Genomic DNA, 26,882 nt, shown 5'->3' with positions numbered 1-26,882 from the left:
TTATGCTAACTATTCATGTAACCGTTGCCTCTGCATAAAGAAGTTTTTCGAAATTAAAACTGTTAAAAATTATTTAAGATCTACAATGTCACAAGAAAGATTAAATGGATTAACTATTTTGTAAATTGAAAAACATTTAATAAAAGAAATTGATTATGAAAATTTCATTAAAGAATTTGCATCTAAAAATGCTAGAAAATTAACTTTATGTCATAAATATATTCACAAAAAACATATAAATAGAAAAAAAAAAATTAACTCTACCATTTGTAAACTTTTTAGTTTATTATTGTCGGTCCCAAGCCCGGATAAAGGAGGATTGTTTATAATATTAAATATAGTAATGTCAAAGGGCCCTAATTTTTTGGTTCGCTTAGAGCCCTCAAATTGGTTGAGCCGGCCCTAGTTAAAGGTCTCCGACGTGGGTGTACGAAAGGTGAGGGAAAAGGTTACAGGTTGAGGGGGAAGACCAACAGGGATAAGAGGGTGGGTTAAATTTGATTTATTAATTACAAAAGATTAAATAAAAAAAGGGTTATATTAATATTGACCATAATTACAGTCCAAATATAAACAAAAGGCACAATCGTATGTTTTCTGTGGTTGTATCAAAATTGGAAGGGAATTATCAATTCCCTTTAAAAAAAAAAAGGATTCAAGTTGTTAAAAAAAAAAAGAGATAAATCTAAACAATACTTAGATTTGCGCGTCTTAAGCATAGAATCACGCTTGTTTCCCAATGTAAGATACTCTTATATATACCCTATGAGTTGTACTCTTTTTTCTTTACAACTCACAGTTTTATCCTTCTTGAGTCCTTTTCTTTACAAAGAAAACTGAAAGGGAAAAGGAGACAAAGAGGTATTTTCTTTTACTAATTGTTTTGATTTAGATGTATATTGCTTATATCCTTCATGTTATTTTCCTCGCATGTATACAATCAATTGTTTTTGTAATCTAAATTGGTCTGGTGGTGTATGATTCTCGATCAAAATTCAATTGATTAGATCCACTAACATTTGCCCTTCTATAAAAAATTGCTTAAGAATAACTATAGACATTTTGATTGTTTATCCTTTCTCTTGTTAACTCTTCATCATAGACTTGGACTAAATTATATGGAGACAACGAATTGATTTATGTGTTTTACTAATGGATGTTTAATAAGATTACTTTGATTTTGAACCTTATGTTTTAGTATGTTAAATTTTTGTATTAAATTGTTCCAGATAACAACTGTGTTTTCATTTTAATTATTTTAGTTTTGTATCTTTTCTATCATATAGAAAAAAAATAAATGAAATGAGTAATTAGGCAGCTTTGTACCAATTCAGTTGAATCTATATGTTGTGTGCATGACTTTACTTTTTAGGCAAGTAGGAAAGCCGAAAACTAGAAATGGGCCATAAATATAACTTTTTTTATGTAACAAAAAGTTATCAATACAATGATAAAATTAATCCGTCATTGATTTATCACTAATACGATATTAATTTTCCACTAATCTGTCACTAGTTTAATGCACGTAAAAATAGTTTGGCCCCCCTAAGATAAACCTTATAGTACGATTTAGTCCTTAGACTTATAAGATATTCTTTAGAGAATTGTTCAACTCGACAATAGAATATAATAGTGCTTACCAATCTTAAAAAACAATTTTTTGTTTGAGTATGACTAAATTTATTTGACTGTTTTCTATATATATATACCGACTTTGAATATGATGTTCTCTAAAATTTACTTTTACCTTTCTATGTTTGTATTTACAATCAGTATAAATATTTATCCAATATTGTAATTTGATTGTTGTTTCTTAAGTATCGAATATATGGGTGGAGTACTAAACCAAAGGTTTGATACAAGATATTTTTATAGATCTTATTAGATGGATCTTGAAACACATTGAGATTTGAACTTTTCCTTGGATGGTATTATATATTGGATATTCATGGTCAATTGATATACTAATGGTTTGATATGCAATATTATATACAATTTATTACCTGGATATGAAATATTTTATAAATCTTATTAGCTGCCCCTTTAGTATATATCTAATAAGTTTGACTTTATAATATATAAATAATTATAAATTGGCTTTGGTAGTATTTGAATTATTAGATCGACAAAAACAATATTTTGTTCCCAATTTTATTTAAAGTAGATTACATAAATTACATGGGGCATATTGCTTATTTTGTGCCTACTTCCTTCCGGCTGGCCCTACAGTTTAAATTTATTTATATTTTGATTGAGTTCAATGAAAATGACTTCAAATATTTTTTTCATTTATAAAATTATTATGTTTCTATTAGTTTAAATGATCTTACCCAATTCGCTCCCGACTTTTTTCAGATAGATATAAGATAGATATAGATTGTCGCCTCTTCGTCCGAATTTATAAATAAAGAATTTGCTTTTAGATTTCTAGATTTTTAGATTTTATTTTTACACTTTGTTTTTAGAGAAACGAACATCAACATTATAAATTTGTAAATAAAGTTTTGTACACTCTATAAATAGAGAAATGAACGGTGACACTCTAAAAATGAAGTGTAAAGTATACAATCTCAAATATAACACTCTATTTTACACTTTATTTTTAGATTTTTACACTTTATTTTTAGAATGTAAAAGAGAATTTAAATTGAGTTGGAGATGTACCACTCTAAGCTCTATGTTACACTTTTTTTCGAGTGAAAATAGAGTGTGGATGACTATGCTCTAATTATACCCATATATCTTTTTTTTTTAGGCTCGCATAAAGTATCTCAGAATTAACATTTAACAAATATATTATTTTACAAAAAAAACATATATATTATAAAAAAGAAGTTAAAATCTATAAAATGTTACACTCTTTGTGATAATTATACTCATGTATCCTTGTTTTTGGCCCTCTCAGCATAAAGTATCAAATAATTAGCATTAACAAATATATTATTTACATAAAACATATATATATTATCACAAAGAAGTTAAAACCTATCAAATAAGATCAATATCTATTGTTCTTATTATTTGTATATGATTGTTCTTATTATTTGTATAACTTCTGGTTATATTTGATTAAAATATAACTAAAACACAATAGTGTCATGCCAAATTCATTAAAGATATTCAAAAGCAACATCATTTTCAAAATACATGTCTCCTTCCACCATCTCATCATCTCTCTTGTCTTTCATTCTCAACAGTGAACAATGGTAGACGCTTTAGTTAATGTTGTTGCTGAAGGTATACATAAAAAGGTGGGGTGTATAGCTGCAAATGAAATCGCCCTTGCTTGGGGTTTCAAGAAGAAGTTGGACACTCTTGAACACACATTGAAAATTATTTGTGCTAAGTTACGCGATATCGACAATGAAAAAGGTCAAAACCATGGTGTGATGGTATGGCTAACACTCCTAAAACATTTGGTTGGTGAAGCTGATGATATGTTGGATGATCTTCATTACGAAATACTGAGGAACGAGGTGATAACAAGGGATCAAACTAGAATGATAGACTTTAAATCTCTCCTAAGCTTGAAAACATTTTCAACTCGTAGAGAAATTGGACACAAGATCGAAAACATTACCAACAAATTTTGTGAGATGAATGAACACGGTAACAAACTAGGACTACAAAATAGACACCCTCGCCTTGTTCTTGATGGTGTCTACCAGGAGGAGACTGATTGGTATCTACAAAAATTCAAAATTGTTGGGAGGCAGAATGACGAATTACATATCATACAACTTTTAACCCAAGCAAGAAAAGAGGAAAAAATTACGATTGTTCCCATTGTGGGAATAGATGGGATTGGGAAGACAACACTGGCTAAGATGGTCTACCATAATCCAAAAATTTGGAGACATTTTGATGTTAGAGTTTGGTTATATGTATCAGTTAAGGTTGATGTCAACACACTTCTCGCAAAAATTTGTGAATCTCTTCCTGGAGATGAATGTAAGTCACTAACAAGGGTGGACTTAATCACAAATCTTCGAAAGAAGATGGGATCAAAAAGGTATTTGGTAGTCTTGGATGACGTTCGCGATAAAGATAGGGCACACTGGGATGATTTTAGGACTTGTATGCTAGATGTAAACTCACTGAATGGAAGTTGCTTTCTTGTCACTACACAAAATCTTGAAATTGGAACTAAGATTTTTAGTGAGGATTTCCATGCTTTGCAAGGTCTTTCTGATGATGATTGTTGGTCTATCTTTAAAGGAAGGGTGTTTATAGCAAAGAAATCATTGTTGCCAGAATTGGAGGAGATAGGGCGTGTTATTGTGAGCAAGTGTCGTGGTTTGCCGCTATTAGTAAACATAACAGGAGGCATGTTGCGAAATTACAATGACAAAGGGAAGTGGTTGTCACTTAAAGATAACAAGGCTTGGGATCTAGAAGAAGGACATATAGTTCAAAACATCTTGAAAATGAGCTTTGATGATCTACCAAATTGTGTTGTAAAACAATGTTTTGCATATTGTTCAGTTCTTAAGAAGGATAGGGTCGTGAACAAGAACGAACTTATCCAACTTTGGATGGCTTTAGGGTTGGTTCGAGCAGATGAGAATGAAAAAAGGGAGGCCGAGGATGTTGGAAATGATATTTTCCATGTTTTGGTTAGTAGATCATTGTTCCAAGATGTTACAGATCAATATAGTTACTCCACTTATCGTATCCACGAACTCACTTATTTCAGTATGCATGATCTGGTGCATGATCTTTCAGTATCACTTTCAAAGCATGAAAGTGCATGTTTGATGCATTCAACAAGCGATAATATTGTATACATTCCCCAGGTGAAGGGTCTAGCAGTGTATAATGAACTAAAGAAGCAATGTGAATTCACCAACAAGGTCTCCATGGTGTTAAAAGATTATATGTCCACTAAAAATTTGCATGCATTGTTCTTTGAGGGTGAAGTTGAGAAGAGCATTTCGTTTCAACGTTTCAAGTCCCTTCGAATCTTAAAATTTTCTGGATGTAAACTAGAGAAGCTAGATGATTCAATTGGAGAATTGGTGTATCTTAGGTATCTTGATTTATCGAATACCCAAATCAAAACTCTTCCAGAATCTATTGGTAAACTTTACCATCTGCAAACTCTAAAGTTGTATGGCTGCTATCTCCTACACTTGCCAGTAGAAATGGGAAATCTAATAAGCCTAAGAGTCTTCGAGTTTCCAAAACTTTTGCACATCCACACACTGGGACAATTGACTTCACTTACGACATTACCTTTCTTTCATGTGTATCAACTAAAGGGGTATCAAATTGAAGAGCTAGGTCGTCTTAAACACCTTCGAGGAGAGATCCAACTTTTAAATCTAGAAGAAATTAATAGCAAAGAAGATGCTCTTATGGCAAATTTATCCGAAAAGAAAAATTTATACAAGATTGAATTCGTTTGGAGTTTGGATCGTGGTGTCAAACACAACAACCAGGATGTATTGGAAGGCTTGCAACCCCATGGAAATGTGAAAAGCTTAACAATTGCGAACTTTTCCGGTGATAATTTTCCACCATGGGTAATGAAGATGGCAATAAATATTGAAGGGAAATGGGCACCGCTTAAAAATCTCGTGGAGATTATGTTATATGGATGTATAAGTTGTGTATATCTTCCAATCCTTGAATACCTACCACTTCTTCAAGATCTCGTGTTACAGAGCATGGACAACTTGACATGCTTAAGAAGTGGTTTAGATGAGGGCAATAATGTTACCAGATTAATGACACCTTTGTCTCCATCGTTGAGATCACTTAAAGTAGGTTGGATGAAAATGTTAGAAAAGTGGATAGGCGGAACACCAAATAGCTCAACAATGATATCGCCTGTTCTTGAGAAGTTGCAAATTATGGCTTGCCCAAAGATTATTCTTCTAGATGAATGTGATCCCCATCCTCTCGTTTCCTTAGAGATACACAATTGTGATAACCTTGTGTCTATTAATAGTATACAAGGCCTCAAATCTCTCGAATCTTTAGACATCCACAATTGTCGTAGTCTTTCAGGATTACCCCATCTACCCAATGAGGGAAATTCTTTGAAGAGGTTGAGAATCGTCTATTGCCATAAATTGACTTACTTACCTCACGAAACATTTTACTGTTTTTCCTTTATAAGCAAGTTATCACTTGGTCCCTTCTCGAATGAACTCCTATCTTTCCCAAGTCTCCAAGGCATTGAGAAGTTAAGCAACCACCTTCACTCATTGGAATTGTTTGGTTGGAATCATTGGGCTTCAATACCAAAAGAAATAAAACACCTCACTTCACTCACTCGGTTTTTCATATTAAATTTTGGAATTCGAGAATTGCCTACTTGGTTAACCAATATGTCCTCCATTCGAAATATGAGATTTTATAATTGCCACCAGTTGGATAAAGCAACAGTTAAACTGGGAGCGCCACGGGAAGCAGATCATGTCTTGGTAAATGGAAACAGAGTGTAATTAGAGATGTTTGTTACTTGGTTAGAGGTTCTAATTTGCAATAATATTGAACATGATTTTGAGTTCTATGTTTTACTTCGTATGTATTGTGGTTACATATTTGTAAGTATGTGTATATTATATTATGTGTCACACTTACGAGAATTACGTGCTACGTTCTAAATTAATACCATTATAGAAGTCCCAAACCATGGCTCACGTTTTTTTGGATGGTTCTGAGAGTTAACAATTCAGACAGTTGAAAAAAAATAGTTTTAGGTGTTACTACTTAACTCACTAAGCTAGAACCTTAGTGGAGTTTAGTTTTTGGTATTGGGTAATGTTTAATTTATTGAATGAAATATTAATGAATGGAATTTAGTTTGGTTTAAAGAATTAATATCATAGAATACATTAGGGTTTTTTTTTTTCAGAATAGTATTCAACTTTGTTTTTTTCATGAAAAAACTTTTATTTTTAATTTTTTTGAAAAAATTCTTAATTTTAAATAAAAGGTCAACATTTTAATTTTTCAAAATCAAGAAAAATGTAAGTTCTTTTTAAACGAAAAAAAAAATAAAGTTAAGGTTTAATTCGGAAAAACAAATATAATATATAAGTTATTTTATGATATTAACTCAAGAATATATATATATATATATATATATATATATATATATATATATATATATATATATATATATATATATATATATATATATATATATATATATATAAAACTCATTTTTTACTAAAATCATCTCTCATGGTAGGTGTTTTGAAAAACATTTTCTTATTTGAAAAAGTTTTTTTTTATTGGACAATTTTTTTTCCTAAAAATCACTCCAACCATTTATTATCCACTAAAATTTTAATTTTTTTTTTCAAATGTTTATTATATTTGATCTGTATATTAATTAACATTATATTATATACCCTAACGATACTTAGATATTATATATTTTTTATTAGTTAATCAATTGATTTAAAAAAGAATAAAAACAAATATACTTAAAAATATATATATATATATATATATATATATATATATATATATATATATATATATATATATTATAAAGTAGTTAAAACTATCAAAATTAAAAAGTATCAAATATTATAAAATATTCCATTTATATGATATTTTATTATTTTTTATAGTTTTATATTTTTTATTGTTACAAAAAAAATATATTCGTCAATAATAAATTATATATTATTTGAGGAAGCTTAATAAAGAGTTTAATATAGATAAATGACAAATTAGTATTATAAAATATTCCATTTATATGATATTTTATTATTTTTTATAGTTTTAGATTTTTTACTATTTCGAAAAAAAAATATCCGACAATAATAAATTATATATTATTTGAGGAAGCTTAATAAAAAGTTTAATATAGATAAATGAAAATTTAGTAAAACCGAGAAAAAAAAAGTTAATAGGTTAACCATTGAAGAATGTATTTTCTAAAACTATTTTATTAAATAAAAATTAATGGATATATATATATATATATATATATATATATATATATATATATATATATATATATATATATATATATATATATATATATATATATATATATATATATATATAGGGTTAGGTTCATGTGAGATGGCTTAATTTTGTGAGACCATGAAACGTATTTTTTTTTTTTTTTTTTTAATTTTTGTTAATTTTTTTTAGTTAACTCAAGTTCCGAAAATAAGATTTAAAAAAAAGGATTTTTTGATTTTTACATTTATTTTGCATTTTAAAATTATTTTTAGAATATGTACAGTGTAATATTGTATTTAGAATATTTCACGTATTTTAAAAAAAAATAGATTTTTTTTTTAATTTTTTTTTAGTTAATTCAAGTTCCGAAAATAATATTTTAAAAAAGAATTTTTAGATTTTTCCATTTATTTTGCATTTTAAAGTTATTTTTTATAATATGTCAGTGTAACATTCTATTTAAAATATTTCACGTATTTTAAAAAAAAAACGAGATTTTTTTTATTATTTTTATTTTTTTTAGTTAATTCAAATTCCGAAAATGATATTTAAGAAAAGAATTTTTGGATTTTTCCATTTATTTTGCATTTTAAAATTATTTTTAGATTTGGTCTCACAGTCTCACAAAATTAAAATGGTCTAAAATAAGACCATTCTAAATAGAGACCGTGAGACCAAATTTAAAAATAATTTTAAAATGCAAAATAAATGAAAAAATCAAAATATTCTTTTTTTAAATATTATTTTCGGAACTTGAATTAACAAAAAAAAAATCCCATTTTTTTTAAATATACGTGAAATATTCTAAATAGAATATTACACTGACATATTTTAAAAAATAAGTTTAAAATGCAAAATAAATGGAAAAATCTAAAACTTCTTTTTTTAAATATTATTTTCGGAAATTGAATTAACTAAAAAAAATAAATAAATCATTCTATATTTTTTTAAATACGTGAAATATTCTAAATAGAATATTACACTGTACATAATGTAAAAATAATTTTAAAATGCAAAAAATAAGAAAAATGTGTCTCACGATCTCACAAAATTAGGTCGTCTCACATGAACCTAACACTATATATATATATATATATATATATATATATATATATATATATATATATATATATATATATATATATATATATATATATATATAAAATGAAATAATTTTAAGAAACGCAATATAGTGGAATTGAAAATCATAATCTTATAAGCTCATACTCTCATAGTATTCGTTTTAAATAGAAATTTAAAGTGTATATTGCATAATTTCATTTAATTCATTTTTTAAACATGCTTTCAAACTATGTGTTCGTTGTTTACATTAAAATAAATGACCCAATTCTTAAATAAGGAACCAGTTTAACCAAATTTAATTTTGATTGTAGGGTAACTATGCCTATGAGTCTGTTTGACAAAAGTAGCTGTTAGCTGGAAGCTGGTAGCGGATAGCATGTTGCTTGTAGCGGAAAACTGTAACTTTTATTTGTTATATGAGTATTTGACAAATGTAGCTGGAAGCTTTTGAAGTATATAAAATCACATAAAAAGTCAATTGATTAATAATAAATAAATAAATAAATATATTTTAAAGGGTAATTATGGAAATTGATTTCAAAGGCTCAGTAGCGTTTTGTTAAACGCTACATGAAGTAGCTTTTAGATTTGAAGCATTTTGTTTAAACTAATAGTTAAACGATCGTACTGCCAAACGAAACTTTTTGTTTAAACTAGAACGTTTTGTTAAAAACTAAAAGATAGAAGCTCCCAAACTCTTCTAAAAGCTCTGTGTCAAACACGCCCTATAACTTGATTATAAATATATAACATAAAATTTAACCCCATGTTAAATTTCACATAAAAAGATAAAAGAATACAAGAAAAGAACTGTTTGATAGTTCAACAGAACAAGAAAAAAAAACCATAACTGGTTACTTATTAAGAAAATTAGTGAAATCGAACATACCAACCACACAAAATTATATTAAGAGTAAAATACATAAATGGTCTTTGTGGTTTGTGGTAGTCCATAATTTTCTTTTCAGTTTAAGCGAAATCTTCAGAAAAATCTCAATATTTACGGAAAAGTTACACTTTAGTCCCAAGATTTTTTTTTGAACGAAAAAGTCCCGAAAACCGGTAAAAATTTGCAGTTTGACCCTTTTTGACCGATTGAAACGGGTACCAAATTAATTTAGGATTCTTTCATAAACTAATCCAAAATATTGAGATTTTTCTGTAAACAAAAAATATTAGGACTTTTATGTAAACAAAAATATTATGATTTTTTTACAAACAAAACCCTTATTATTATTATTATTATTATTATTATTATATAAATAAGAATACTATTTTTTGAACTTGTTATTAATAATATTGTTACTAATACATATAAATTGTCACACCCCCAAACCAAGGATGACGGAAACGTCTAGGGGTGGAGGACTTCATGTAGAGTATCACAACAACGAACATAATAGTGTTTAAAGTAAATACAACCATCATAAATATAATTGAAAACGTTACATCAAAGTATATGTTTACATGATTCAAATCAATTACATTATGATACAAAATGACTGTTTGATGATTATCGTCCAATCCTAAAAACGCTGTTGATTTCCTGTTTCACTGAATTCCTGAGAATACAAGTAGTTTTGAAAAGTGTCAACACAAAGGTTGGTGAGTTCATAAGCTTTTGACAGTAAGAGTTTGAAAATTGATCTTTGTTAAGAGATGTATGTTACCAAGAAAATCCCAATATTTTCCTTATAAAATTTATGTGGTCCTAAATACCAGGACCGAAAATGAATAAGTATTTGTCATACTTAAAGATATAAAAGTGGTTTCAAATTGGCGTAAAAACCCTTTCTTGATTTGAGAAAACTCCCGTAATGAATGGTGTGTAGTCTTAAATGCCAAGACTGAAAATATACAGCAATAACTGTAATTATTGATATAAAAAGTGATTTTAAAACGACATAAAACCCTTTTTAATATGAAGACGTACAAGTATTTTTCCATACTTAAAGTAATTTCAGTGAGCTAAATCGACATAACTCACTAATTTGAAGTTAGAACATGTAAATCTTATGATTTGTTAATACCACATGTGAGCTATCATAACCATACTTGACTTTGATGGCCTCGTAATTGCGACATTCTTCAGGCGTTGCGAACTGAAATGACACTTGTCACCACAGACCTATCGGTCTAGCTGTTGCAAGCAACTCTGGTGTGGGTTTGTCAAACCCAATATAGATCTATACACAACTATCACGTTCTCCCTACAAGAGACTCTGGTTACAATTTACATGACTTTTTGAATTGGTTACTTTGCAAGTAACCCGAAGCAAATGACTCACAAATTTATTCATTAATAGATTTACGTGAACTAAAATGAAAACCTTTGGTAAATAATTTTGAGAAGTAAATGATACATAAACTGTTGGATTAGTGTCTAAGTCCATAACTATTTTGGTATGTACTTGACCCGATGGTGCATGGTCCTTTTGGGTTGCCTTCACCAAAGCAACTTGATTGGAGAAATATATATATATAGAGAGGATAATATGATTTATTAATATGTTATAAGAATAATATATTAAAGGAGAAATCATATTTGTTTAATTAATATTGGTCAATAATTAATTAGGAATTAATTTTGCGATCAAGTGTAATTAATTAAACTAGAGGGGCTGATTTGTAATTATGTGATAGTTACAAAATAAGGTAAGGATTATCTTATATATAGGGTGAACGAATTTAAGGAGATAATGCCTTAGAATTCGACTATGATAAGGATTCAAGGATTATCTTATGGGTTGCTTTGTGGATAAGCAACTAGATAAGGATAATGATTGAAACCTTATCTCTACACCTATATAAAGACCCTAAGGCTCATGAATTCGTGTATCTCTTCCCAAGAAGTCCTAAGGACGAATTCTAACCTCTCTCCTCTCTCTTTATTCCTTCTCCATTTGCTCTTGGTGTTTGTATGCCATTAGAGGAGTGACACTTGTGACTCTAAGCATTCCAAAGTCAATTCAAGGTAGGATTGGGATTGTTATTGCTACATAACAATAAAGGTAATATCTTAAACCTAATTATATGTTAATATTGATTTCCATATGCTAGAATTAGGGTTTATAGTCTTGGATTCAAAGCATGTACAATAGAGAAACCTAGATCCAAGCATTAGGGTTTGTATGAGCACATAGGATGTCTTATCACCAAAACCCATTAGTGGTATCAAAGCCTAGGATGGTTTCAATTGTATTGATGCATTGTATATCTAAAAAATTCGATTTTTTTGGTGTTCTGGAGGCTGGACTCGCCGAGTCCATAGCTGAACTCGCCGAGTCCAGGGTGACTCGACGAGTCCAGGCTTGACTCGACGAGTCAACTCGTCAGATAATGCTTATCTCGGGATTTCTTGCTGTTTTTGCATATGGATAGTTACCTTATCATGTTAGATCAATATTAATCCGATTATATGACATATTTGACTATATTTTTGATCTAAATGAAGATATTTATCAATTAATAAGATAATTGTTTCCTTATAAGATAATTGATTAATTATTTTGAGTAAATTGATAAATTGTTTTGCAAGAAATCATTAAACAAATCAAATATGGATAATTATGTAATTAAATGTTAGTTTAGATTATTTGTTATTTGATCCTTGTTGTTATGAAAAGTTTCATATTTTTCCCTTTAGGTTTTATAGTTTAAATTTGAACCTAAAAGTTTTGAAGTTTTGAAATTTAAATAGTTAAAACCCTAATGTTTTGAAAAAGGTTTCAAAACTTGCCCTCAAGTTTTGGAATTTAAAAGTTGATTAAAAGTTAATTAGGAATGTTCAATTCTAAGACCCAAGTTTTGAAAAGTTCAAATACACCCTTATGGTTTTATTAATTAATTAAGGTGTATAATTAAAAGAAGTTTAATAAATCCATAAAAGTTTTGGTTTGAAATTTAATTGAATTAAAAGTATAATTATTAATTTTTTTAACTACCTAGTATTTTAAAAAGTATAAAATACACCCTATACTATATATAACATTAAAAGTCTAACATTATATATATGTATGAGTAAAAGTCAGTCTTACTGTTAGTAGGCCTCATTCACGAAGCTGGTCTGTAAGGGGTGTTTAAGGAAATTGCCTATAAAATGGCGTTTGAATGGGTATCTACTCTTACCCACCGCACTCTTGACTAGTGGAGGGTCATTAGCCGAACGGGTAGGATAGGACGAAGCCTTCCATTATAAGTATAATGAAATACAAAGTAACTAAATGTTTTTCTAATTCCCAATCTTAGTTACTTAGGCAAAAGTGAATTGATGCAATTCCATGAAATTACACTTTGTGCCCTTGCAAAGACGTTAGTGGAGTGTGTGTGGTTTACCGGTACACTAAATGGTTCTAAGCAAAGGTAGCAAAGGGTGACTCAATGTTTGTCATAGTTCGGTGGAGCGTGTGTGGTTTACTGGCACATCGAATAGGTGATTGTAACATGTGAGGGCACCATGTAAGTTTGCATGGTTATTCACACCCGCTTTGCAAGAGGGGCATATCGAGATTTAAACATGCCATTGAAAAGTTCAATGAATCTCAAAGGATCTAGGAGTTTTCATAGATTTAAAAATTAAATTTCTTTTTCGTTTTTCATGGTGGAAATTAGTGAATCGTCATTCACTTACCTTCAAATATTCTGCAACTAGATTACGGCATCCCTCTTCTAGGTTGTAGCGTATTGTGTTGGGTTGTAGCCTTAGTATCTCATTTGGGTGATTTACTAAGGACTCAATCGATCAACTAACTTGAATTTCGTTTTCTCCCGTTTTGTAGATGTCAAAGTTCGACAACTATGATCTTCCCAAATCCCGTGGAACGAGCATTCCACATGAAGATGATATTCCACGATTCGATCGAGGAACAAGAAATCATGCTTCACTTCCTCCTCCTCCTCCAATTATTCTCCCTAACCCACAAGATTGTAAAATTGAAATGTTCGATATCACTCAAGCCCTTTTGGCAAGTAAACATAAAGAAGGAAAGTCGGTGTGTGCACACGTCTTAGGGATGAAGTCACACATTGATAGGTTAAGAATGATGGGATCCGTTGTCGGTGAAGAGATGGTTGTTGATTGGGTTCTTCAGTCATTTCCTAACTCGTATAGTGAGTTTGTAAGAGAGTACTATATGATGAACCACGATGTGACCCTTATGGATCTCACCTATATGCTTATCGCTGCTAAATCAGCACTGGTTTGGCGCAATAGAAAAAGCAAAGTTGATTGGTGAATCTCCCTTCAAGACCTCTATGGATATAGAAAATGGCAATGAAAGACATGCAATGATCGAAAAGTTTGATCATAAGAGAAAGGCGATGTCTGAAGTAGTTCCATGTGTTGTTCCAAAAGAGTCAATTTGCTTTTATCGCTAAGAGAAGGGGCATTGGAGACGAAGTTGCCCTATTTACCTAAGAGATCTAAGAGATGGGAGAGTCAAAATTATGACTACGCTTCAGGTAAAATCCACTATCTAACTCCGTTAAGTTCCTATTCATTGATTTTAATACATGATGTGATAAGATTGCATTTGAATGTTTTGAAGGATCGGTGAAAAGAAAGGAAGCTTGATAAGAGAGCAAGATAAATCTAATCACAAGAGATGGATCTTGATTGCATGGACTTGAAGATTGGATTTTGAGCTTAGATAGTTATGATAGAGTTGTTAGAAATTTTCCTTTTACATAGTTTTCAGTAGATTTTGCATTGTAAGGACAAATGTTTTTCTGCTGTTTTTATAAATAAAATAAAATTTGACTTATTTATTTATTTACTTCCTTGCAATGAAATCGTTATGAAAATTGATGTTTGCATATTTCTACAACGAATGGATATGATTCTTAGTTATGTTATGGAAATGTCGAGAATTTACCAAATAGGGAGAGTTTCTCATCGCCCAAAGTTTCAATTGGACAGAAATTTGGAATCACGCAACTTGGTTGCATGATGAATGAGAAATTTCATATTTGGAAATTAGACTAATTCGTTGACAAAGTGTCAAGTGAAGAACTAGGAAATCAAGCACACAAAGTTGCGTGTTGATTAAGTTCACCATAAGAGTAACAAAGATATTCATCATGATTTACTAAAGGTTTAGTAAATATGATTATACTTATAAGAATAGGTGTAATCTGAATTGATTAAAGGGTTTAGATCAATAACAAAACGAATAAGAAGAATCAAGTAGGCAGAAAGATAAAGATTTCTCCATTCTAAGAAGAAGGGAGAGTAGCTTTTATGCTTTATAATGGGTCTTAATGATTAAGAACCATATCTCAATTGATCCTCTAAGTAAGTCTTAGTACAATTGTATGTTTAAGAAGAGGAATCAAGGATTGAAGAAATGGTTAAATCAAGAAGTCTATCATACTTCGTTCCAATAACAAGTCTTAAAGTTAAGATTGTGACAATGAGTAAAAAGTATTAAATGTTTATAACATTCATCAAATGTGGAGAGTTGTGATGTTTTGGATAAGACAAAGACCAACTAGGACCAATTTATGAAGTGTTTTGATAAAAGCTACACTAACTCTTGAATATTTGTTTGTCAAGAAATGGTTAATGAAAAGAGAATCTTATATGTGAAGGAGTCAGTGGGAGTATTAATGGTCTTGAAAGGTTTCAAGAACAAATCAAATAAACCTTATCGATCATCACTAGCACACGAGTTAAGGTTTACAACCTATCGTGATGACATTATTTTGATTCTGTGCCAATCCAATCGAGTTAATAATGCATGAGAGTTCTATGAGTTCTCATTTTGAACGCATAAAAGGCAAGGCACCTTAATCAATCAAAGGTCCATTGATAGGAAAAAGGTGAGATGCTTAACTACTTGGAAGACATGGTGGGCAGTTGTGCTATCATAAGGCAAGAAATCAAGATTAAGAAAGTTCAGTCCATATGAGTTTGAATTTGTCGTAAACTTTTGTTTTAACAAATTCACATGGATAGGAACAAATACACCATTTAAATCTAAGTGTCATAAGATTTCCTCCTTCATGAAAATGATTGTGAGGAAATGCTTTCACTAAGAAAGATTTTAAAAAGATAGTGATTGTAAAATTGCATTCTCGAATTCAATTATGGTTACGATATCCCTTTCCATGATTTGAATTGTGAGGTTTGGCAATTAGTCTTAATTGTTTAAGACACACATATGAACTATCTGATGGGTTTTGAGCATTCTAACACTTCCTAAGTGTACATGCAACCCTAATAACCTTGGATCTATGTTTGTCTAATTTGTCATGCAAAGTTGATTTCCAAGGTTATATTCCTATCTAGCATACATGGGGAACAATTTAAACATAAAGTATAGATAGAATAACTTACCTTGTTGTTGCTTGTGTTCCTTGAAACCTTGTGAGCCTAGCACCCCAAGTGGTGATGCCTCAAATGCTTCACACAACACCAAATGCTCTTGGAAGAACTTATGAGAGAATACACACTCTTCAAAATCGGCCAAGCCCCCTTATTACTTAGTGTAACCGATTTGGGAGGAGATCATATTCCTTATATAGTGTTGACACATCTAGGGTTAAACCCTAATGTGTCATGACTCTTCATTTCCATGACCCATGGGTTTGTAACTCCCATGGAGCATCCATGGAGCATCCTATGGGTGGAACCCAACTTGATGATCCATGGAGCCTTTTAGCCCACTATACAAGATATGGATGATTTACTTAATCAACCCATATATTTAATTAGTTATCTTTTGATCACTTAATTAATTCTAAATTAATTCTTGATCAAACTAATCAAATAATATTATTAATATATTAGAACTTATAATATATTAATAATCTCCAAGCGTTATTTCTCTCATTTAGTCTATCCAATTGCATGGTGCCATGCAACCCAAATGGACCATGCCGGGTCGGGTCAAGTACATACCAGAAATAGTTATGGACTTAGACACCTTATCCAACAGTCTCCCACTTGGATAAGTCTAGTAACTATTACTGCAAGTATGACTTCAGGAACCGATCGGCAATCGTAGCTCTTTACAAGGTTTCTCGAAACTTGAGAAGATGATGGTACGCCATTTAAGATAAGTGATCATATAATCCTCTGTTCTAGATATCAGTCGGACAAATACATGGAACAATGTCTTACTTATTGTCCAACATTTGTTTCCCGATTTCCGATTTGTTTGACAAAGAACTTTATTGAACACATCAATCTAGTTCTGACCGGGCCCGGTACATAGGTCAAAACAAAATCATCGAGGGGCCCAGATATCAGCTTCTAATCCAAGAAGGAACAGATAAACTTCGACTCATATGTTTGTTCTACTACTTATTGAATTACACATAAGAGCACGATTTTATAACATCGAGTTACCAATGCATTTTTCGTACAATCAATGCATAACCAACTCGTAAGTAACAAATCATATCTCTAGGTTTAAAGATTTATATGATATTACCGTCTCACGATCACTCGAGATAGAATTCCATGAAGTGATTCCAGTGAGCGTGGGTTGAGTCCAATGCTCAGAACTTATGAGCACTCATGATTGTTGTAGCCTTGTCCCAGACCTCTACAATCAAACATGACAGTCTTGATTCATACCTACTTCCGACATATGACCGACTGTGGAGGTTTGAATAATATGTTATACCAAACAAAATTATTCTGGAAGTCAAAACATGCAAAAGAAATATAGTAAACGATCGACAAGAGATAGCAACACTTTACTCATAAATAAACACTTTTATTCATCATCAAATGTCAATTACACTTTACAAATTTCAAGATTATCTAACTACTAAATCTAATATCATCCTTCAGCCCTATGCTCCGAGCATGCTGGAGATGCTTAACCCGAGTCAGTCCCTTCGTGAGGGGATCTGCTGGGTTCTCATCCGATGATACCCTCTTTGCCACGAGGAGTCCTTCTTCGATCCGATGTCTGATGAAATGATATTTTCTGTCAATGTGTATGGATCTCCCGTGATCCCTTGGTTCCTTGGCTAAGGGAACAGCACTTTCACTATCACAGAAAATTTCCATCGGCTCTTTAATAGCTGGTACAACTCCAAGGTCTCCAATGAAGTTCCTCAGCCATAACGCCTCCTTTGCCGCTTCGCTAGCTGCAATATACTCTGATTCACAAGTAGAATCTGCCACTGTCTCTTGCTTGGAACTCTTCCAAGAAATTGCTCCTCCATTTAGGGTAAAGACCCAGCCCGACTGAGAGCGGAAGTTATCCCTATCAGTTTGGAAGCTAGCATCACTATACCCTACAACTCTCAAGTCATCACTCCCACCGAGGGTAAGGACCCAGTCCTTAGTCCTTCGTAGGTACTTGAGAATATTCTTTACCGCAATCCAGTGTGCCTTGCCAGGGTTCCCCTGAAACCTGCTAACCATGCTCAAGGCAAAGGCTACATCAGGTCGAGTACACGTCATAGCATACATGATCGAACCTACAGCCGAAGCATAAGGTATTCGACTCATTTCTGCTATCTCAGCCTCAGTGCTAGGGCTTTGTGTCTTACTCAGCTTGGCGCTACTCTGGATGGGCAACTCTCCTTTCTTGGAGTCTTGCATTCTGAATCTCTTCAGAACCTTCTCCAAGTAGGTACTTTGACTAAGTCCAATTAGTCTTTTACTCCGATCTCTCAAGATTCTTATCCTCAAAATATAGGCAGCTTCACCAAGGTCCTTCATAGCGAAACACTTTCCAAGCCAGGACTTTACTTCCTGCAGGGTTGGAATGTCGTTTCCTATGAGTAGTATGTCATCCACATACAATACCAAAAAGCTAACTATACTCCCACTAGCCTTGACATATACACAAGATTCATCTTCACTCCTAGAAAAGCCAAATTCCTTGACCTTTTCATCAAAGCAAAGATTCCATCTGCGAGGTGCTTGCTTTAATCCATAAATGGATTTCTCAAGCTTACACACTCTATTAGGGTACTCGTTACTGACAAAACCCTCTGGCTGACTCATGTAAACATCTTCAGCCAACTTCCCATTAAGGAAAGCGGTTTTGACATCCATTTGCCAAATTTCATAGTCATGAAATGCGGCTATGGCTAACAGAACCCGAATAGACTTAATCTTGGCTACCGGAGAAAAGGTCTCATCATAGTCCACTCCAGGAATTTGAGAGAAACCCTTTGCAACCAGTCTAGCCTTATAAGTGTGTACTTTACCATCCATGTCGGTCTTCTTCTTGAAGACCCATTTGCACCCTACAGTCTTTCGACCTGGTACATTCTCAACCAAGTTCCAAACTTGATTGTCATACATGGATTGTATCTCGCTATCCATAGCCTCTTTCCATTTGGCAGACTCGGGGCCCGCCATGGCTTCCTCGTAGCTGTTAGGGTCATCTTGACTTACTAGTGTCTCATCACTAATAAGTGTCTCACCTTCTGCAGTAATATGGAATCCATAGTAATGCTCAGGTGCACTCCTAACTCTCGTGGAACGCCTCAGAGGTACAGATTCGTCAATTGGCTCAACAGGAGTTTCCTCCTCAAGTTGAGGGCTAGAGTTTGAAGTTCCTTCACCACTTGACTCTTGAATTTCTTCAAGATCAACTTGCCTCCCACTGTCTCCTTGGCTTATAAACTCTCTTTCTCGAAAGACTCCTCTTCTTGCTACAAAGACCACATTGTCACTAGGTCTGTAGAAGAGGTAACCAAAGGATTGCTGTGGGTAGCCGATGAAAATACACCTCTCGCTTCGGGGTTCGAGCTTATCATGAGTCTCGCATCTCACGAAAGCCTCGCAGCCCCAAATCTTGATGTGGTCTAGTTTAGGTACTTTACCAGTCCACATCTCGTGAGGAGTTTTGGAAACTTTCTTTGTAGGGACTAGATTAAGGATATGGGCGGCAGTCTCTAAGGCATACCCCCAGAATGAGATTGGTAGCGAAGCTCGACTCATCATGGAACGAACCATGTCCAACAAGGTTCGATTACGCCTCTCAGCCACACCATTCAACTGCGGTGTCCTGGGAGGTGTCAATTGTGAGACAATCCCACATTCCTTTAGATAGTTGAGGAACTCTGAACTAAGATACTCACCACCTCGATCGGATCGAAGCATCTTAATGTTCCTGCCCAATTGATTCTCGACTTCCTGTTTAAATTCCTTAAACTTCTCGAAAGTCTCCGACTTATGCTTGATTAAGTAGACATATCCATATCTACTGTAATCATCGGTAAAAGTCAAATAATAACGATTAGCATCTCTTGTGGCATGTTTGAATGGTCCACACACATCCGTGTGTATAAGGTCCAACAAACCTTCACCCCTTTCACATGAGCCTGTGAAGGGTGACTTTGTCATTTTTCCAAGTAAGCATGATTCGCAACTATCGTTTGACTTTAGGTCAAACGACTCCAAGACTCCATCCTTTTGGAGTTGGCCTATGCGTTTCTTGCTTATATGTCCAAGACGACAATGCCATAATGATGCTTTATCCAAGTTATTATTATTAGTAGAATCAATACACAAAACATTATTTCCTAAGTTATCTACAATAGATACAGCTTCATACACACCATCACAAGGTAATGCTTTAAAATAAAGAACATTATTAAAGAAAGCATTAATCGAACCAACTTCATTATCAAACGAAAAGGTGAAACCTTGTTTGTACAATGCATGAAAGGAAATAATATTTCTTGCCATTTCTGGCGAATAACAACATTTATTCAAATCTAAATTTAACCCACTACTTAGCGATAAAGTATAAACTCCAATCTTGGTGACAGGTGTAACTTTCCTATTCCCCATGATTAAGTTTATTCTTCCTTGCTCCACATTCTCACTTCTTCCTAGTCCCTGCAAGTCACAACAAATATGAATACCGCAACCTGTATCAAGGACCCAAGATTTCGAATGGGGTGAGTTATTAGAAATGATAGTGTAAATACCTGCATGGTTGGGTTTGACTTTCCCATCCTTCACATCTTGCTGGTACTTTGGGCAGTTCCGCTTCCAATGAGCTTTTTCGTGGCAATAGAAGCATTCCGCCTCTTTTGGGTCAGAAGAAGGAGTAATGAAACCTTTCTTGGTTCCACTTGAAGAAGAGCCATCAAGGGTCCGAGCCTTGGTACCCTTTGAAGATCTCTTTCTCTTCCTCCCTCGACTTTGCCCGATTGCCAAGACCGGAGTTGTTTCTGGAGTAGGAGTGATAGCAACCGACTTCCCCTTAAGACCTGTTTCTGCGGTCTTGAGAAGTCCCTGAAGTTTGCTGAGGGTGACCTCTTCCTTGTTCATGTGATATGTCATGCGGAATTGATCATAGCACGATGGTAAGGAGTGCAAAATGATATCTATTGCAAGCTCCTCAGGGAAGTTCACATTGAGCTTTAGCAACCGATCCACATACCTTTGCATTTTCTGCATGTGGCTCGTGACGGACTCTCCGTCCTTCATCATGGTTGTTATCATGGAGCAGATGACTTCGTACCACTCTTGTCGTGCACTTTGATGGTATCTTTCCATCAAATCTTGGTGCATTTCATAAGGGTAGAAGTCTTCATAAGACTTTTGGAGTTCAGCTGTCATGGTGGCTAACATGATGCAAGCCACCTTGGTTGCATCTCTTTCATGAGTATGAAAGTCAGCGATCTCCTGGGGAGTTGCAGTGGACTCGTCAATTTCCTTAAGCTCCTTGTCAAGGACATATTCTTTGTCCTCGTAGCGGGTAATCATCCTGATGTTTCTGATCCACTTATTGAAGTTGGATCCATCAAAGGTGACTTTCCCACACAGACTCATAAGAGTAAAGGAGCCATTAGGATTCGAGCCAGAAGCATTAGTTGAAGACATCTGAAAAAGAAGAAGAAGTTTAGTTTAGATTTAAGAGAGTCCTTAATAAAACACCCAAATGTAATATTAAGGCTAGGATCCAATCACAATATAATATAACTTAGAAGAGGTATGCCGTAATCTAAGCTATACCATATTTGAAAGGTAGGTGAATGACGATTCACCAATTTCCACCATGAAAACCGAAATATTAAATATTTAGTTTTTTATTGGTTTTAGAAATTCCTAGATTCTTTGAGATCCAATGAACTTTTCAAAGGCATGTTTCGATCTCGGGAGTGCCCTCCAGGTTTTTGTGACTGGGATGCCGAGGATCACAAAACGAGGTGTGAAGTCACCATGCAAATCACTTGGTACCTTTAAGTTTATCACTCAATCGATGTGCCGGTAAACCACACACGCTCCACCGATACTATAATAAACCTTAAGTCACCCTTTACCTACCTTGTTAAGTCCAAGTTAGTGTGCCGGTTAACCACACACGCTCCACCAACGACTCAGACAAAGTGTAAAGTGTAATTTCATGGATTAGCACCTTATTCACATTTTTCCTAAAGTAACTAAGATTGGGAATTTAATAAACATTTAGTTACTTTATATATTCATCATACTTTGAATGAGAATTTATAAGTCCTTGTCTTACCCGTTCAGCTAACGACCCTCCACCAGTCAAGCAAGCGGTGGGTGAGAATATTCACCCATTAAGTCACCATTTTATAGGCAACAACCTTATACCCACCTTATAGACCGGCTTCGTGAATGAGGCGTACTAGCGGTAAGACGACTTGTTCTTATACATATATATATAATTATTAAATCATCATAATATAAGTATAAGGGTTGAATTTTAACTTTTAAAATTCTAGGGGTTGGAACTAAAGTTTTAACTTAACTTTACTTGTTCCAAAACTTGAGGGCAAGTTTTGTAACTTTCAAAACTTTTCATTTCTTGTAACTTATGAGTTTAATAGAGTCATAAAATGAATACTCTTCATTTTTTATAACTCTTGTGTTTTCTTAATGGTTTTTTTTTAACTCAAGTGACTCTTGGTTTTCCATAACTTAAGGATAAGTTATGGACTCCATTAAAACACATTATGATCAAGAATTAAACTACCAAATAGGTTACAAATAATTCCTATGATCATCTAAAACTTCATAAGAACAAGAACATGAATATGAACATAATCAAAAAATTACATAAAACTTTGTAATTTTGATAACTAGTTGTTGTAAATGAATTAGCAAAACATTACACCACCAAAAACAAGTTTATATTTACTAAAATAGTTTAGGGTAATGTTTCTAATTCATTTTCCAGCAACTGAATCGAAATTCTGCACTCATTCGACCCTACTCGCCGAGTGCATGAACATGACTCGCCGAGTTGGTTGAAGATACACATGGACTCGACGAGTCCCCCCTATGGACTCGACGAGTCCGATCGCAGACAGCAAATTTTCGATCCTGTTTTCAACTTTTAAGCACAAATAAGAACAAACAAGCCTAGGCTCTGATACCACTGATGGGTTTTGAGCATTCTAACACTTCCTAAGTGTACATGCAACCCTAATAACCTTGGATCTATGTTTGTCTAATTTGTCATGCAAAGTTGATTTCCAAGGTTATATTCCTATCTAGCATACATGGGGAACAATTTAAACATAAAGTATAGATAGAATAACTTACCTTGTTGTTGCTTGTGTTCCTTGAAACCTTGTGAGCCTAGTACCCCAAGTGGTGATGCCTCAAATGCTTCACACAACACCAAATGCTCTTGGAAGAACTTATGAGAGAATACACACTCTTCAAAATCGGCCAAGCCCCCTTATTACTTAGTGTAACCGATTTGGGAGGAGATCATATTCCTTATATAGTGTTGACACATCTAGGGTTAAACCCTAATGTGTCATGACTCTTCATTTCCATGACCCATGGGTTTGTAACTCCCATGGAGCATCCATGGAGCATCCTATGGGTGGAACCCAACTTGATGATCCATGGAGCCTTTTAGCCCACTATACAAGATATGGATGATTTACTTAATCAACCCATATATTTAATTAGTTATCTTTTGATCACTTAATTAATTCTAAATTAATTCTTGATCAAACTAATCAAATAATATTATTAATATATTAGAACTTATAATATATTAATAATCTCCAAGCGTTATTTCTCTCATTTAGTCTATCCAATTGCATGGTGCCATGCAACCCAAATGGACCATGCCGGGTCGGGTCAAGTACATACCAGAAATAGTTATGGACTTAGACACCTTATCCAACACTATCTAAGGCAAAGGTGTATAAGTTCAAGAAGCTTTAATAAAAGATTATCAAAGCACTAAGTATTAGAAACATGGACTTGAGAAATTCAATAGGTATTGTCTTTCTAAAAGTTAAGATGTTTATGAATACATGTCGAAGCTAGTGGGAGCACAAGTGTTATGCTTTATAGTAATCATCATGATAGTGGGAGCATAAAAGTTATGATTGTATGATTATTATGGAAAGTATTGCAAATTGGCAATATTAATTATAGAAAACAAGAGTCATTCTTTGCAAAGTCGTAAGGATGGAATAGTTGTTTTGCTATAATTAAGGGAGAGAATATTATGCTTCATTTCAAATCTAAAGGCTTAGGTTGAGAAATGTTAATAAATTTAGTCAAAGGTACATAGTGTGTTCTTAAAATTTCGATTATGATTACGGAATTCCTTTTCACAATTCGAATTTTGAGAACATAGCAAATAAAACATTGTGCATCGTGTCCCATACGCTTCGGGTATAGGATCGATTGCAAATGCTTTAATGTTTGACCATTCTAAAATTTTCCAAATGTCTAGCGTATTTAGAGGGAAAAGGGACCAGAATTGGTTTTGACTAAAATAATTAAACAACTATCAAAGGACGATTCGAAGTTTGACGAGAATTGGTCGCTTGTGAGTAGTTGGAAGTATAGTATTGGAAATTATGGAAATGTTTCCATATTGGATGGACAATATCGACATCATTACGAATAGATAAGATTCTATTAAGAATAAGTTGTCATATGGAACATATGGAAGCGTGTCCATATTGGGAATTGAATATTAAAAAAATCTATGATTAGATTAGAAACTTTTATGCAAAAGGATGTTCAAAGGAATGTAATTTGTGAGAGAGAGAGAGACATCATATCTAAGGAATTGTCTTGTAACAATCTCCGATAGAGGACTTTGTAATATCATTGGCAATAATCTTTGTGACTTTGGTGCAGTGACATTACGAAAGGTTCGTTGCGTAAAGTGTTAGAATCTAGCATATTCTATAAGTAGCAAGAATTTGATATTCTTACACTTATGAAAAAGGATTTGGAGTTGTGAAATGAGAATGATTGGAAATGTATTCAATTTGATCTATTTCACAAAGTAAAAACCATAGGTAAACATTGTGTGCATGCTAGGAGCATGGGACAAGTGTAATAATTCAAGTAAGAAGTTGATTACCCGAAATGACAAATAATGAGTAATCGATATGGTGATAAATAAAACGTGTTTTATTTATGCTCAAAGGGTTGAGGCCATATGGGATTAGTATTATTCTTGTGTTTCACTTTGCATGTTTTGACTTCCAGAATAATTGAGTTTATTAAGAATAATCGAATTATTCGAACGGGCCACAATCGTTCATATATTGGAAGTAGATATGAATGAAGACTGTCGTAAATTGGTGTGTGGATTGTCTAAAAGAGTATTAGACATAAGCAAATGTTTGCTGCAACGTTCATGAGTGCTTACGTATATGATTTGAGCATTGGATTAAACCCACGCTCACTTGGATCACTCCATGAATTGTATCACGAGTGATTGGTGAGACGATAACATCTTATATTCTTGAAACTGAGATGTGTGAGTTGTATCTTGCTAATCGGTTGCACATTGATAATATGTAAATTCACTAGTAACTTGGTGTTATAAAACATATTGTTGTGTGTGATTTGGTTAGTGAGTGCAAGCAAGCATTGTATCAAAGTTTATTCGTTCCTTTTATCCAAGGTAGGATAAAAACGATATCTTTTGGGCCCCTCGATGGTTTAGTGATGACAAACGTAAATGCTCGGCCAGGCTAGGGCTAATTTGATTTGTTCAATTAGTCCGTCGTCATAAATCAGAAATCGAGAAGTAGTACAAAGAGAATGATTAAAAATCATATCTCATACGATATCTAGAATGGAGGAATATATGATCCCTTATCTAAGGACACGCGTATCTGATAGGATCAGAGTTGATAGTGGCTTTGGAAAGCTACGATTGCAGATCAGGATCTGAAGTCATATGCATAATAGTTATTAGACTTATCCAAGTGGGAGACTGTTGGATTAGTGTCTAAGTCCATAACTATTTTGGTATGTACTTGACCCGATGGTGCATGATCCTTTTGGGTTGCCTTCACCAAAGCAACTTGATTGGAGAAATATATATATATAGAGAGAGAGGATAATATGATTTATTAATATGTTATAAGGATAATATATCAAAGGAGAAATCATATTTGTTTAATTAATATTGGTCAATAATTAATTAGGAACTAATTTTGCAATCAAGTGTAATTAATTAAACTAGAGGGGCTGATTTGTAATTATGTGATAATTACAAAATAAGGTAAGGATTATCTTATATATAGGGTGAACGAATTTAAGGAGATAATGCCTTAGAATTCGACTACGATAAGGATTCAAGGATTATCTTATAGGTTGCTTTGCGGATAAGCAACTAGATAAGGATAATGACTGAAACCCTATCTCTACACCTATATCAAGTGTAATTAATTAAAAATTGTTGAAATTTGGTGAGGGGTCATTATTGCTCATAAGGATCATCCATGAATTTATTTAGGATTTATTGACCTCTAGAAGTATTTTATATGATTTATGCCCTTGGTTTTAGCAATAATTCTAATAAATCAAAGAAATAACAAAAGCTCTTGAAATTTTCCAAATTATCTCATGCATTCAAGGGCTTTCAAAAGGAAAAATGTAAAAAATGTATTCAGAAGAGAAATGAGGGTAA

At 32.9% G+C, this 26,882-nt stretch overlaps 1 protein-coding gene across 1 annotated transcript; it reads left to right on the top strand.

Moving 5' to 3' along the window:
* Positions 1–724: 724 nt before the first annotated feature.
* Positions 725–6,520, top strand: LOC145030750 (putative disease resistance protein RGA3). Its single transcript, XM_078979157.1, has 2 exons — positions 725–861; positions 3,198–6,520. The coding sequence occupies exon 2, from the start codon at positions 3,204–3,206 to the stop codon at positions 6,450–6,452; it is 3,249 nt and encodes a 1,082-aa protein (XP_078835283.1). The 5' UTR covers positions 725–861; positions 3,198–3,203; the 3' UTR covers positions 6,453–6,520.
* Positions 6,521–26,882: the final 20,362 nt, after the last annotated feature.

The sequence above is a fragment of the Lactuca saligna genome, chromosome 2, assembly GCF_052625555.1.
Source record: "Lactuca saligna cultivar CGN05327 chromosome 2, ASM5262555v1, whole genome shotgun sequence".
Lineage (NCBI taxonomy): Eukaryota > Viridiplantae > Streptophyta > Magnoliopsida > Asterales > Asteraceae > Lactuca > Lactuca saligna.
This window is presented reverse-complemented; position numbering and strand designations above follow the sequence as displayed.

Bases quoted from the DNA above. Each gene is read 5' to 3' on its own strand.
- LOC145030750 (XM_078979157.1), top strand. From the start codon at position 3,204: ATGGTAGACGCTTTAGTTAATGTTGTTGCTGAAGGTATACATAAAAAG.